General features: G+C 39.7%; 1 protein-coding gene across 4 annotated transcripts in view; it reads right to left on the bottom strand.

The window, feature by feature from the left end:
- PDE3A (phosphodiesterase 3A) overlaps positions 1 to 15,401 on the bottom strand; it is a 225,523-nt gene that overhangs the window by 29,150 nt on the left and 180,972 nt on the right. For 2 of the 4 annotated variants that reach the window (XM_042050228.1, XM_042050230.1), the window contains 6 exons: positions 13,701 to 13,961; positions 11,287 to 11,441; positions 7,912 to 8,030; positions 3,993 to 4,212; positions 676 to 761; positions 66 to 235 (listed from right to left, as the gene is read on the bottom strand). In XM_042050228.1, the coding sequence (XP_041906162.1) occupies positions 66 to 235; positions 676 to 761; positions 3,993 to 4,212; positions 7,912 to 8,030; positions 11,287 to 11,441; positions 13,701 to 13,961 (1,011 nt within the window). The remainder of the gene's footprint in view (positions 1 to 65; positions 236 to 675; positions 762 to 3,992; positions 4,213 to 7,911; positions 8,031 to 11,286; positions 11,442 to 13,700; positions 13,962 to 15,401) is intronic. The other 2 variants (XM_042050231.1, XM_042050229.1) reach the window with 2 other exon arrangements.

Here is a 15,401-nt window from a genome sequence, read left to right as displayed (position 1 = left end):
TTGTCTTTCCCCTCCATGTCAGCATACACTCAGCCTGTTGCGCTGGGGCAACTTAGAGGAGCTACCTCAGGTGGTATCAAGGGATGCAGGATGATGGTCTCGGGTGTGTAGGACCTACAGCTGGATCCCTTCCGTGGCTGCTCCTTGGAGCAATCTGTGTCATCATCGTTTTGTACGATGTCGCTGCTGTCGCTGTTGTTGGTCTCATAGTCAGAAGTGGCTTGAGCAGGATCATCTGCAAACACAAAACACAAAGCTTGTGGTGCGAACAGAAAGGACTTAATGGAAGTCTTCCAGTGACCTTCTGAATAATAGCAACAGGATCTCTGACTCATAATACGTATGTGCTGCTTGGCTGGCTCTGAAGTCAGACAATCTGTCCAAGGGCATTAAAGATATACCCAGCAGAGTGTAAAAAATGGCATCAGGGAATGAAGAGAGAAAAAATTTTGAAGACCATTATTTAAGTAAAGGGAGGGAAACAGTATATCCTTTATATTTTAACTCCATAAGAATTCTGTACATGTTGTACATACGAAAAGGGAGGGAGCTTCAAAGATGATTTGTATGGACTCACCTGTGTACGTCCTCCTTTTATGACAGACAAGCTCATCTGCCCTTTTAGTGGATGATTACTGAATTTGAGGGAATGAGGTGTTTTTGACAAAGAATTACCTGTTCTGTTCAGGCTGTGTGCAGTAGCATCATTTCTGTTTAGTGTCCCATCACCAGCTTCTATTTGGTTGTAGGGTCTGCCACAGCTGAAATACATCAAGAAACATGCACAGTATAAAGAACCACGTGCCTCAGACAGTCTTGTGTAAAATGATTTCCTGCTGGCAGTGTGAGATTATGTCATACAGTATCAGCCATGGTCCAGGGTACATTCTCCAGACAAAATCACAAGAGAGTGCTGAAGTTTTATTGGATCTCAGGACAAAAATACAAAAAGAACTTGGATTAACTGGCCACCACCATTAAATCTGTGTTTTCAACAGTAAACCTGTATCACGTGGTTTCTTTAAAGGATTTTTTTTATTATTCTCTAAGTATACCAGTACAAAATAAATTCCCTAGTTCTATACTACAGCTGCCCAATAAAGATGAATTAAGATTATGAAAATGCCAGAGTCCCATACAATCTTAGAGAATTCAGTTTGAACACAGTCATAATCTGGCTTCACTGTTCTTGCTTAAAACTTTAATATGTTCCTCTTAAGGAGGAAAATGATATTTTATCATTTCTTCAGTGACACCATACCAAGTACATAAGAACCAAGACAGCAGAGTTTGTTTCATCATTTCCAGAACAGAAACACATTTTGGGAGGGATCACAATATTATGACCTTTTAAAATGACTGGCTCTTCCCTCCCATTAAAAAGCTGTACTCCTTGTGTATAATTCTCTTTAAACCCTAATTAGGACCTGACATTTTAGCATTTTCTCTGGTCTGAGTCAGCATTTTGTGGCATATCTTATATATAACAGTCTTCGCAAAGCAACTATTACAGAATTATTTGGATTGGTCAAACTTTGTACGAGAAACTTTGCACCGTTGTAAGTTCAACATATAAAAATGGCTGAAATCCTGTGCCAGCTAGCTTTTGACTGGGTCATCCAAACATATCCTGGAGCTTGGAATGCCCTGCAAACTCAATGAGTTCCTGAAAGACTTTCAAATAAAAACACTAATCTGTATTCAATGATACCTGTAGTGCATAGCGAAGCAAATAAAGTCTTTATCACTCAGGTTGATAAACAAGAGGAAAAAAGGTATTAATTTTCCCCTCTCACATTCCTTATGGTTTCTATAAGGTCAGTGATAGCCTTTGATTGGCTGTAATGCTACAAGGCTTTTGCACCAGTATGAGTGCACCTCTTTATTTTGTGAACACATGCAAACTCACACTGATTTAATGTGTATGGTCCACAAAGCACTGTAGTAAAAAAAAAGATTACTGACCTGCCCAGTAGAACACTTGAAATCTGCTGTGTGTCGGAGGTAAACATGCCCATGCAGCTTTAACTCAATCCCTTCATGCACAGGCATTATAATACACTCCTTAGCTTCAGGATTGTTTGCTATTTTTTGCACAGGATTTCTGCCTCATCCACTCAGCAGAATTAAAAATGATTACTTATGAATTAGTTTAACAGCCTTTCCTGATATATGCTCTTGCTTAACGTGCTTTTCAAACTGTGCTGTCTTACCACACTTCACTTTGTGAGTAAAAAAAGAACTACAGTAAAACTGCCATCTTGATACCCCTGCCTGATCTGCCTTAAAGGACTGAACCCATCAAGAGTTCATTTTCTCTTTTGTTGTTGTAGGGGTGGGATTAGTTTGTTTGTGGCAGGGATTTGCTGAGTTGATATTACTCCTCTACAAGGCAGGTGTTGAGGCAGGGAATTTAGGGATTGCATACCATGAAGACCAGCAATCTACCATGTGAAAGCTCAAACATTCAAAAATTTGTCCTTGGTGTTTGTTAATTTAACTCTCACAACTTGTCATAGCCATTTAATTTCTTTGGCATTTGGGATTTTATTTTGTTTTGATTTTGCCTTTCAGCTGTGCCTACATTACATGTGTACATTATTTATGTGTTCAGCTTCTATCTCTGGATTTAGCACCTCTATATACTAATGGCTAGAAATGGGACAGTGCTTATGATTTTTCAATGGATGTTAAAGGAACAGTGACTATTAGCACTAGGGGATGCCAATTCTATTAGCAATCATTACACCAAAATATTTTAAATAATATGTTTGTTTCAAATAATCAACAACAAAGACTATGTCAGCAATGTAACTATTTGCAATACTTACACAGTCTAAGCATTTGAAAACAAGTAAACTGAAAACCTACATAATCTATAAAACTTACATAGATCCAATAAGACAGCAGTCACAAGTTAATGAGCATTTTACTAGTGATAATAATGAAATCAGTCTGCACATGTCAAGAAATTATATTTCATTACTATCTACAACAACCTTACATTGATTTTTTTGGCATTTTTAATGCAATTGTTAACTTTTTTTTTTTAATAGAAGGCTTCCAGAGATGATTGTCACTTGTGAAATAGCAGTACTTTATTGTATTATTACCACTTTGAAGTGGTAATAAAGGCACAGCTTAATAAGACTGTAGCACCTTTATGCTGTATTTCTGTTGTGTAATACAGTTTTAATTTCAAATGAATCTGTCCAAATCCCAATTTTTGTATACCTTCGGAAAACTCTTAAAAGCACTTAAGTTTCTATTTAGTCATCTAAATACATCTTAAAAGCCTGTTGGGATCCTACCCCAAGCTCCAGTGAGGATGACTCCCTTGAGCACACTTGGAATCTCAGTTTTGACTTTCTGACAGTCACTTCCTAGCCTTGCACACAGCACACTGAGACACATCCAAAGTCACGTGATTGAAGCCAGAAACAAAAACTGTTTCCAAAGATAGTCAAACTTGATAACAGCCATGTTCTCTGCTGGCTGGCCACTCCTCCTGAGAGAAGGCTCAAAATTACAGAGTCTCCAGGCATTGTTGGCCCACCTTTGTCAGAAGCCTACAGGCCAGAAGCTTTTAAACCCTAGAAGTCAGATTTTTCTATTCAACATAAGGTGCCTGCTGTGGAAGACTTGGCCTGTGACCTAAAGGTGACTGCTCATGTTAAGAGCATGGCTTGAGAAGCACAAGCTGTAAGCCTGAGACCCAGCTTTGGGATCAGGTTACTGATAAAGAATTTATTTATGAATCAGGCTGTCCATCTGACAGGAATAAAAGCAATAAACAGCAATAAACACAGCCAACAGTCTTCCAATTTAAAAGCACTTTGTAGCATTAATCTACACATTTACTCAAGTATTATAAACCTGAAATATCAACACAAACACTGCAGTAAATCACAAAAACTTGCATGTGGGCCAATAGAACATGTTCCTGAGAACAATGTGAAATGATTCCAAGGCATGTCAAATTATTATCTTACCTGCTGCAGATGATGGAGGGACTGATTATAGGGTCTGACAGGCTAGGTGCACTCTGAGTAGAAGTTAAGACTTTGTGTGGCTTTAAGCCCTGCTTGGTGTCAGTATCTGTAGACTCTGGAAATGACACAGAAGATGTTTTTCCAGTAGGACTTGTGGCAGGGGTCCCCTGAATCGGTGAATGGCACGGGGAGGTGAGAGGTGAAATATTTGGTGGGATACCTGGCCAAGGACAAGAAGAGTCTTGTCAATTAACAGAAGTGGCAGATGGGTACTAGTTCACTGTTCTCCTCTTGAGATGCACCAGCATAGTCTCCAAAAACAAAATAAATAACAGAATACCCTCCTCCACTCTGAGCCAAGCCCAGGGCTGTCACAGAGTGATGAACTTCCATTACTATCAGCCACTTTTACCTCTTGAAGATCTGGCTCCAAACACAAAGCTTATTTTCCCTGTTGAGCAGGATGCACTAAATGGACAGGCATGAAGTGAAAGACATGTTTGTGGCATGACTGTTGGTACCAACATGTTGTAGTGACAGAGACACACAGCCCCAGGCAGGCAGTTCCCAGACCCTTCTGCACTTTCTCTATCACCATCTGCAAAGCAGGGACAAGGAAGGCTTACACACATTCCCAGAAAATTTGGATTTCTCCATGTTTGAAGACTAGCAATAAACCAAAAAGAGGAATTTTTAGTGGTCATACATTATACAAAATACTGTGCTTCTGGTGTCATTTCTGCATTCCTCATAGATTTTGACCTTGATCTTCAACTTGAGTTTATTTTCCAGTATCTGTTGCTCACTAAGGGAGACTTGCAACCATTACCTGCAGCACACGGTACTGTACACCTGAGCTAGAGTATAGAAACTGCCAATATCCACATGTGCAACCCTAGCAAGATGTAGTTCTCTCTGTCCCTTATTCCACTAAGCACCACTGCCAAGATGAAATGCATCAGCCAGTCCAGTATTTAAACAAAGTGCTGCCTTCTCTTGGAATCCACTTTACAATTCCTAGTCTCAGACAAAATGATCCCACTCCAAGTGCAGAGGAGCAAACTTAATCTATCTTAAAAGGAAACGCACGGAAATTGAGTTACCTGCTGTTCTGAAGTTTGTAGGAACTCAGCCCCAGTTAATTTACCACATTCATCTTCAAAGCCAAAGGATATCAAGGCCTTAGGAACTTGAACTGGTTTTATGTTTGAATTGTGCTCTCTATCTAAATGTATTCCAGACACAAAAATTACCTTAAAATAAGGCAATATGTTGATCTAAGTTTATGAAATATTAACCTTGCAAGATATACATGTACAGTTCCAGTGTTTTTTTCCCTGATAGCAACTTACTGTGATAGGAGGCTAAAATATGATCTACTGTTGAGAATCCGAGAGTTCAAAAAAAATTCTGATAGTTACTGTGCTGTAATTTGGAGATATCCAGCATCTCACTTTTGATTAAGGGTATTTCTTCAGCAAAAGTGGTATGTATTTAGTGTCTTAATTCAATGTTTACAAGTGGGATATAATGCTAGTCTTGAGATCAGAACACTACAGCCTTCAGAGCAATTAGAATGTTATCAGATGGCCATGACACAGGAAAATTGCCTTAAAATACAGAAAAACCTGTTTCACATTTATGAATTCATTGAGATATCAGCTTTTCATCCAACAAAAAAAAATTTTTAAAAACATTTCACAGTCTGTTAGTTGCACAGGGGATTGAGTTGGATTATTATCTATCTTTGAGCTATATGTTACCAAGTAATACTCGTAACTCTTAGAGGAAGGAATACATATGGTCATCTTTCAACAATTTGAAACAAGTCCTGGGAATTTAAACAGCACTTTTCACTCTAATCACAGCAGGCTTTCTACTGCTAGTAGGGCTCCAGTCTCTCAAAATATTTTTTGTTGTGTGTGTTTTTGGGTTTTTTTAAGAGAGTAATTTACCAGGGAAGGTAACTGCAAATAAATAAATTTACCAAAAAAAGGAAACCTTTTTCCAGTAATCCAACATTCAACCATTTACTGGCAAAAGTGAGAGAAAATGTCTTGCTACAGCAAGGATTTTTTAACAATCAAGAGAAGAGAAGAATAAAAATACAAAGAGAATTTTTTAAGTATGTCCATGCACTTAGGTCCTCCAGAACTTCTTCAAATGTGCAGTGTTGAAAATATAGGACAGTGACTTCAATGTGATGTGAAATTACAGATGAAAACACTTGAGTTTTTGCCAAAATAGGTAGAACTAGCAGTATTTTAAAATGTGAATGTTTTCATGCATAATTAAAGACATTTTATAAATTTTATAGATTAACATATTTACAGAATTAGCTAGAACAATTTCTACTACTAATAATTGTATAGTGCCAATGGAGCTGACATGAAAGTCTAAATTGTATTAAGTAGTGCAAATTGAAATTATGTAGTTGGAACATGAAAACAAATCATAACTAAAAATGCATGATTATAAACAGTCTAAAATATTGTAATATCAATTTTCTACATAAAACACTGATGAAAAATTTTTGCTCCTCTCCATCAGCATCCCTAGGAATTGCTTGTGATGGAATGGAGATCTCTCTTCATCATGGGGGAGCTCATGTATTTGGACAACAGAGATGACTATTAACACTTTCTGAAAGCAGGAATTGCTAAATGTAAAACTGACTGATGGGCTTGATAAGTGTTGTTTTCCAAGTACAAGATATTATACACCCACTCCTCTCCCTTTCAGTTTACTGGGATAATCCCTGAAAATCACAAGCCAAATGTTTATTTTGTTCTAAAGTGAATTCCTGGATCCTTGGTACTATGTCTCCATTATTTTCCAGTTAAATTTTATTCATTTGCCTATGTGCCTATTACCTTTTAAGATAATATTTTGCTACTTAATCTTCACTGTGGTAAAACAAAGCAGCTTTGTACAAGAGAACCATCTTTTGTATGGTTCTCTTCAGTTTGAAAAGGTGATGTGATGTGACAGCACTAGAAATGCAAAATAATTGTGCAGCCATATATTCAAACTCATCTCTAAGTTGGGATTCTCTCACTTTTCTAATGTCAGGCCTCAGGCATCTACCAATTTCTATCTGATAGCTCGGTCGCCAGGATCTCTGAGTAATATTATCTCAACAGTATTTCTCTTTGGTTAAAAAGCAAGCTGGTTTGAATTGTGAGTTGAAGCACAGGTAAACAGCATGTTATACTGCATTTGTAGAGAGAGGAGAACCACATTATTGTGGATTAAGGCTGCTTCATGGCTGTCATATTCTACATTTCATTATCAATTCCAGAGTCACCTTCTCAATTTCTTTCAGGAAAGAAATACAGGAGTAATGCTTTTTTTAAAGGGTCAAAAAGCTGAGTGAAAAACCCCATATTTCTCACCTCTAAAAATCAGTAAGAATGACCTGTACTTTCTCAATAGTGAATATACAGAGATAGACCTCTGAGTTACAAAGGTTTTGTCTTGGATATGTTTGCATAAGACAAGTCAATTGCTGCTTCCAGCTCACAATGGATTTATGTAGGTTGTGCTTTAGGAAATCTCACTCAAGTGATATGCACAGACAGCTAATGTCACAAATGTTATGCAAAACACCCTGCTCTCAGCCCTGCTATAGTCAAGGGAATAACAAAGATATAAATCACAATTTAGTATTGCATTTGCTGCATCATGTCATGGCTAACTTCTATAAAACAAAAGAGTCAACACATTTACAAAGGGCGTGACTATGAGCTATAGTATTTTAAGCCACTGTGTTGGGTTTTTTAAAATAAAAGAAATAACTATATTATATTGATGGAAAAATAAGAAAAGCAGCAGGTTGGACAGAGAACAAAAGCAGATGCACCAGCTCGTCACAGGGAGCAGTTAAGCAAGGCTGACAGAGCTCAGGATGCCCACTCACCTTGCCGGCTCTGCCTTTTGGCATTCAGGTGGTTGGTAGAGGACACGGCGTAGGAGGTGGAGAAGGACCTGCTCTTTGTGATTGTCATCAGAATGGAGCTGTTCCAGGAGTCAGAGCTGCTAAACCAGAGCACAAACAAACAACATTCAACACAGGAAAAAGCCTCAGTGGCAGATCTTAAGAAGTTAGGAGCTGCAGCAAGAAGTATGTGATACTGAGATAGCACAAAATCTGATGAGGAAAATGACATCTAGGGGTTGGCTGAACTGGTGTTTGTGAGGCACTCAGAGTACTGTGTTCAGCAAAAATATTTACAATGCAGACAGCCTGAAGCTGGACTTCCCTCAATGCTGAGGCCTATTTGCCTTATTTATACAAAGATGCCTTCATTGTATTGTTTTGACAGTACAAAGAGGCTCAAAAGTTGACTTGAAATAAGTTAGATTTATGTTCTCTTTTAACGCCTCCTTAAAAGAGCCAGAAGTGACACAAATTCTCAGCAGAACTGGAAACCCAGTCTTCTCTGCTGAATGTGCCACAGCAGATAACACAAAAACCCTTGGGGCACTGGAGGAACTCCTCAGGAGGCTGGGGAGGACTGAAAGCATCCTGCATGGCCATGGTTAGTGGTGTGTCCCTTCATGCCCTAGCCAGAAATTCCTGCTGCATCCCCAAAAAAATCCCACTGACAGACCCTGGAGACATTGGTCCAAGAGAAACATGCTGAAGGAATCAGGGTGCATGTGTCCATGTGTAGCGGGGAACAAATGTTAGTCCCCTACAGCAGCACGGGTTTATGCTTTTAGTCTTTGGGCTGTAATTGTATGCCAGAAGATGCCAAAATCTTCTGTACAGCAAGAAGACTGTATTTATACTCATTTTCCTGAATGACACCCATCAAATGTCAGCTTCTTGCAGGGATGCAACACTGGCTCTTATCAAGCTCTCTGGACAGGTCTGCCAGGCATCTCAGGCTCCACATTCCTCCTCACAGCCTCACATCCAAGTGATGAGGTGACACTCAAGGCAGAAGACAGACTTTTAAAGTAGCATAGCTCCAGCTGAGCTTGAAAAAAATAAACTTGAAAGGGAAAAAAATAGGATTCTGAAAGAAAAAAGCATGTGACACTGTGTTACCTCTACAAACATTGTTTTGGAATAGTAAGTACTACCTACAAAAATATTTGTTGGTTGTCTTCATGGGCCAAAATTCTTAAAATCTGTGATGAAGTGAGGCAAAGAAAGAATACAGATGTTTTTTAAAAAAATTTGTTTGTTTTGGTTTATGGTTTTGCTTTTTTTTTAATTGATAGGAAGAATATAACACACTGGCCCACTGCACAGTAAAATAACCCCCATGAACCAAACCAAACCAAAAATTTCTGAACCGCATTCTTTGATTTCCTGTGGGAGAATCACTTGATATAAAAAGTGGGTGAGGGAAAGAATGCGGGAGCTCTATTATTTTTCCAGTATAATGTCTACCCATTTCAGTGACATGGGGCTGGAAGAATGGGGGATTACTAATCTCAAACTGAGAGTTAAGGGGGCTTTTTTGCAAATATGTGACCACAGAAATCCAGAAGTGATGTCCCACATTGTGAGGAACAAGCTGCATGTTTTGTAACTACAGAATCTGCCACAGGGCAATTCCAGGGTCAGCCTCTCTCCTATCCTTCAACTTATAAAATGTTTCTTTCTTTGTGACCAGTGGAGTGCTTGAATTTGGTACAGGGGAAGTGGCAGATAACCAAGATATATTTTTTTCTCTTCAGTTCAAAATTCTTCTCCTTGAAAGCAGATCTCTCTTGGTCTGCCAAAATTTTTAAAGCTAGACTTATAGGATTCATTTTCCCCCTTTCTGGAATACACATTGTTTCTCCTACTGTAAAAGAAGTAGTGCAAACAGTAGGCTGGGAGGCTTGACAGAGCTATAATTATACAACTGGCGACATTAAACATAGGAAGAATTGATAGCCTGCTTAGCTGGCTCCTCATGCAGAGTTATATAACAACCGCAGGAAAGGCCCAACAATAATATTTAATTGCTCTCCTTCTCCCTCTGATTCCCATCTTGGGACACTTACACACTACGTGAGAGTGGGATCAACAGTATAAATCACATGCACCCCAGGAACCACAGGTCTGTGAGTGAAGAACATTTGCATTTGGTTACAGCTTCCTTACATTTACTTTTACTGAGACAGATGGGACTTCTCACAAAGGGAACTTTGGCAAAGCACGTATTTTTCTTGCATGAGACTTTCAGGGTACTCTGCAGGCTGCCTTGAGCACCTCCATGCCCTATATGAGAGTCTCATCCATTGGAAAGGTTTAAGTATCTGGAGAAAGGCCAACCTTGGAAGAAAGCACCTCTTTGGGGCTGCATTCACCCAAGCCACCCAACAGCCAACACTGGTGATGCTGGGCCTTCCCAGGTCCTATCTTTTTCTCCACTACCATCACCAAATTTTGAATTTCAGAAAAGCATGTGAGTCTTCCGATGTCAAGGCTCTGAATTCTCTTCTTGAATTTGGTGCTTTCATTCTGATCTTCCTTTCCCCAAGGCAAAGCATGTCTCCACATTCTTTCTTCATCCACCAGCTCCAAGATGATAGCCCTTGCTGTGGTGGGGAGGGGACCTGAACTTTATTCTCACAGGGCGGTACCACAACTCGCTGCTCTCCACCCTTCCTTTGAAGGCTCTGCTCCTTTCTGACTAGAACAGAAATGTATTCATGGATCCAGAAAGGAGGAAATCCTGTTGTAATGACATGATGTGTAGCTATTACAACATTTATTACGACCTTAATTAGGCTAAACCTCTGCAAATTCCCCAAACAAGTCAGCTGCTGGCTATAAGCAGCTGAGCAGACTCAATTCTCTCTCCATTTCATGGGAGGACTATGTGTTTTATGATACCGGCTTGGGAATCAGACCCTGAGAAGAATGGAAGATGGAGTAGTGCTTTATGAACTGGTTTAATGACAGGACCATATCATTAGGTGAGTTCTTAGAAATGGCTGGGTTAATGGTTACAATTTTTGCTTGGCTGGGGAATAACGACCCCTGCATATCAATAAAACTTTAACCAGATATCTTGCCTTTTTTCCAATTTTATTGGGCAGTTCTGCATTTCATTAGCATAAATATATTTTTTTAAATTTATTTTTCTGCCCAATAATATGAATAATTTTGGCATAATCTGACAAAAAATGGGAATGCTGCTTCTTTGGCAAATCAATTTATAGAAACATGAAGTAATTCTAAACCAGTAGTTCACAGCCAGCATTTTTGAATGTTGGACATCATCACACAGAACCAAAGAAATCTGTCCAAAGAGACACATAAAAGTGAGGGGAGGCAATTTGTAACCTGGATGAAGATGATTCATGGGGTTTGATGCTGGCACTGCGATCCCTTCTCACTGGGGCTGGCTCCAGTGTGGGTAATCCTGTGGCTGATGTTGTTGTGGTCCAGGTTGAGGACACTCGTCTCAGCAGTCCTGGAGGCAAACTTCTCCGTAAGCGCTGCGGAGAAATCAGCTCCTTACAGTTTATACAGGCTTACAAAACCTCTACACATGCAGAAATAAAACCATTTCCATTTGCTTAATTCTGTCTGACAACACCTAGTGAGATACTTTAAATCTGGATTCTCCCAGCTATTATTCATTCCAAACACAGCCAATGCTTGAAATGCTTGGAGAGTCTGGACCATCCTCCCTATCTCAAGTTTAAAAAAAGATGCATGTCCACAGCCCCATAGCCACAGATGTTCAACACCTGATGTGGCCAAAGGTACTTAAACAAGTTATCAGGGCCACAAAGGTGACTGAAGCATCTGTTATAAAAAGAAAGGCTGAGGGAGTTGGAATTGCTCAGTCTGAAGAAGAGATGGCTCAGGGTAGATCTTACCGGTGTATACAAATACCTAAAGGGAGGGTGTAGAGAAGAAGGCTCTTTTCAGGGGTGCCCAGTGACAAGGCAAGAGGCAGTGGAGCAATAACTGAAGTACAAGAAATTTAGTTAAAATGTAGGAAAATCTGTTTTACTGTGAGGAGGACTGAACACAGAGAAGTTGCTTGAAGAAGCTGTGAAGTCTACATTCATGGAGACGCTCAAAACCCAACTGGACATCCTCCTGAGCAACCTGATCTAGGCTGAGCCTAGAGAAACTTTCTCCTCGATGAGCTGAGGGATAGGACTGGACTAGACAATCTCCAGATGCACTTTCAGCCTCAACTACTCCGTGATTTAAACTGTCATGAACCCTCAGAATCAGAGATTCAAGGCAAGAGAGGCTGTAAGAAAAATAATGCAGGGGAGTCCAACTTTTTCCCCTACTATATCTACCCAACCCGAATATTACACACTGAAATAAAACTTTCATGCTCTGGGATACAATGCCTCAAAAAGCTTAGAGAAAGCAACACTGTTTACAGCAGATTTTTCTTGACCACCCTGCCTTTTTCTTTTATCTGACTCTTCCATTTCTCCAATTAATAAGATTCACATGTTTTTTTCAAATTTTTGCTGGCAAATAAAGGATCTTTTTTGGATCCAGATTTGCTGTTGCAGATCTTGTAATTTTGTCAGTTGTTTCTCTTGTGAAGTTCTCATGAAGTGTTTATAGTTAAGAACTAAAATAAATATATCTGCAATGGAGAGCTTCGACTTTGCCAGAGGGTCAAGAAATATGAGATGGAAGACATCTGTGGTTCTGAAGCTCAAAGTTGCAGATAAATATGTTAACACATTATCTCCTTACACGAAATACTCAGTGTCAGATGCTTAAGGTGAAGATCCTAAATCTGCTTTTAGGCACTTAAATAAAGACCTGCAAACTATTTGTTTTATGAACCATAATACATTTAGGTCAGTGAATTCTTCAGTCAGATTAGTTCTCTGTAGCTTTAACTCATTTCTTCATCCTTCATTTCTCTTCTCCTCATAAGGTATTATGCAACAGCAAACTGCTATCTGCTCCCTGCGTTTACTCATGTGATAGCAGTGTTCTTTCCCTCAGAGCCTAGAGTGCAGCCATTATAGACATGGTCACTGAAATAAACTGGAAAATGTGCTTAAAAACCTGTGAACATCCATTTCATACATACAGCTGCTAAACAGGCAAATAGGGTGGTAATTATCATCACGCTACACTATAATAAAGAAAGAATCACGAGCATTGCAATTCAGATGCCTGGAAATGCTGGAATGAATACTGGCTGTGCCATTTAAACGGTACAAACATAAAAGCATTTGCCTGTGCACACATACTCTGCCTATATTTAATTTTACAAGGGAGGCTGCAGTACAAAAGCATTTTGGTTTAGTTTCAGAAATGAAATGTAAGCTTTGCAAGATAGCTAATTAGCAACAAATCTACAACTCAAACTACTTCAAATCTGATGTGCTCTTTCCAGGTGTTCACTTACTCAGTGTGGGTGGTTAACACTGGTTATTTCCTGTCTGATCTCTGAGCATTCATTAAGCCATTTTTCAAGGCGAGTATATATATCTGTGGTTCTGTCTTTTTCTTCTCAAGACAACTTCCATGAGCTCACAGTATTTGTCATACTAATGACTGTGATGATATTTTTGTTAGTTTGTGGGGTATACAACAGTTTAGACTTGATCCAAAGCACCTAAAGGTCATCAATAGAGACTTCTTCACTGACTTCTGTAGGTTTCACTCTTCTGGTTAAGGGAAGGAAGAAGAGATGAAGCCCAATGACATCTGAGAGCCCAGTGATGTCCCTTTAGGGAGAGCCAGGCTCCAGCACTCACCTTGGGAATAGCTAGTTTCTCTCCTTTCTCCGGACATTCCTCCGAGTCGGAGCAGGTGTAGTTCTCACTGAAGGACACCAAGGGATTCACCCTTGGCTTGTGGATGGCCTGGAAGGTTAACTGTGTATTGAGCAGGTTGCTCACTGTTCTCAGCGACGTGCACACATTGGGGGGCAGCGAAGGATCGGCCAGAAGGTCTGTGATGAGCCCGTGTGCTTCTCCCATGACAGCGATATCCACGGTGATACTGGTACCAGAAGACTAAAGAAGAGAGAAATAATACATATAAGACAACAGAAGTGAACAACCTGCTGAGTACTACCTCAAGCTGTGGTGAACTCTCTTCATAGCTTCTGTTAAAGCGGTTACAGGTGGAAAAATATTAACATAAAATAATTCTTTAAATACAGAGAACAATGCTGAATAGATCAATCAACAGTCTGCAAAGACTTTGTAATTCCATCATATCTGATTTCACAGCTTTCACCATCTGCAGCTGACTTAACCCATCTGAAATGAATTGTTCAGGCTCCCGATGGAGACATGGTCAATAGCCAGAGCTTATTTGCACAAATAATTTTGGAGACATGGCTTAGGATGGGAGGAGTCTCTCTTGAGAGATACCTGTGTACTAACTACGGAGATATCTAGAACAACTAATGTTCATTGCTTATGCCTGGATGAATGAAATGAATCCCAAGCATATACTGAGATTTTTAAAATATCCCCGTGCAGCTAAACTATAGTATTCTGGTATGGTGGCAACAGCACTCTTCTCCAAGCAATTGCATATTGGGCAGCTGTATCAAAACGGAAATGGAGTAAAAAGTGGATTTTTTAAACGTTAAAGTTGTCAAGTCTGTGAATTGACAGATATATAATACAATTGCAAAGGACTGGGTATCTTTAAACTCTAATAAACAACAGTGAGACTTGGATGCACACAGAAGTAGAACACCTAAAAAGGCAGGAGGCATATGGAATTTCAGTGCATTTCAGCCTCACTAGCTGGTGCCCTAAAACCCACCATGAATTCTGCATGGAATTGCTAATTCAAGGCACTCCAAGAGTGGCCATCTACCCTTTCTTGTGTCTCTGACACATAAGCTCAATCCTGCTGCTACTGTTTGGGACTTAGTAGGTGTATGTGCAGTTTCCCAGAGAGACCACTGCAGCAGATTTTGTACTAATTTGTTTTCACATATTTCTTAGAAAAAGCTAAAATACACAGTTTGCTAAATGGGGAAGTTATGTCTGTGAAAAGAGCATATAAGTTACTTGGAGTGGCAGGCAAAGAGCATGGAGAAGTGGTCAGATTCAGAAGAAGAGTGATTAAAGCCCCAGCCAGGAATGACTCATCAGTGACAGCCTTCATGGACCTTAAAACACAAAGAACAGAGTAACACAACTCGACACTACTTTGTTCTCAGAAAAGGCTTTACAGGCAATAAAAAAGTATTTCTGAGGAAAGTGATATATTAGTTAAGTATAGCTAAACCTCTTCTGTCTGTCTTCCCAGTTGCATAACGTGGACATCAGGCCCTTGGCAAATAGATATTTCACTCCACTGATCCCTTTCTCATGTCCTACTTCTTGCTAAGACAGAGGTAGGCTGCAGGACCAGAAGATAGGCTTCCTCACTTACCATCCTCTCCTGCTGCCAGAAAACCAGCCTCCTCCCCCATTTCTCTGCCATGCTAT

Source organism: Corvus kubaryi, unplaced genomic scaffold, assembly GCF_017639235.1.
Source record: "Corvus kubaryi isolate FWS band 111438036 unplaced genomic scaffold, C.kubaryi_AGA036_p1.0 72, whole genome shotgun sequence".
NCBI lineage: Eukaryota > Metazoa > Chordata > Aves > Passeriformes > Corvidae > Corvus > Corvus kubaryi.
The sequence above is the reverse complement of the archived record's forward strand: the minus strand, read 5'-3'. Positions and strand labels throughout refer to the sequence as shown.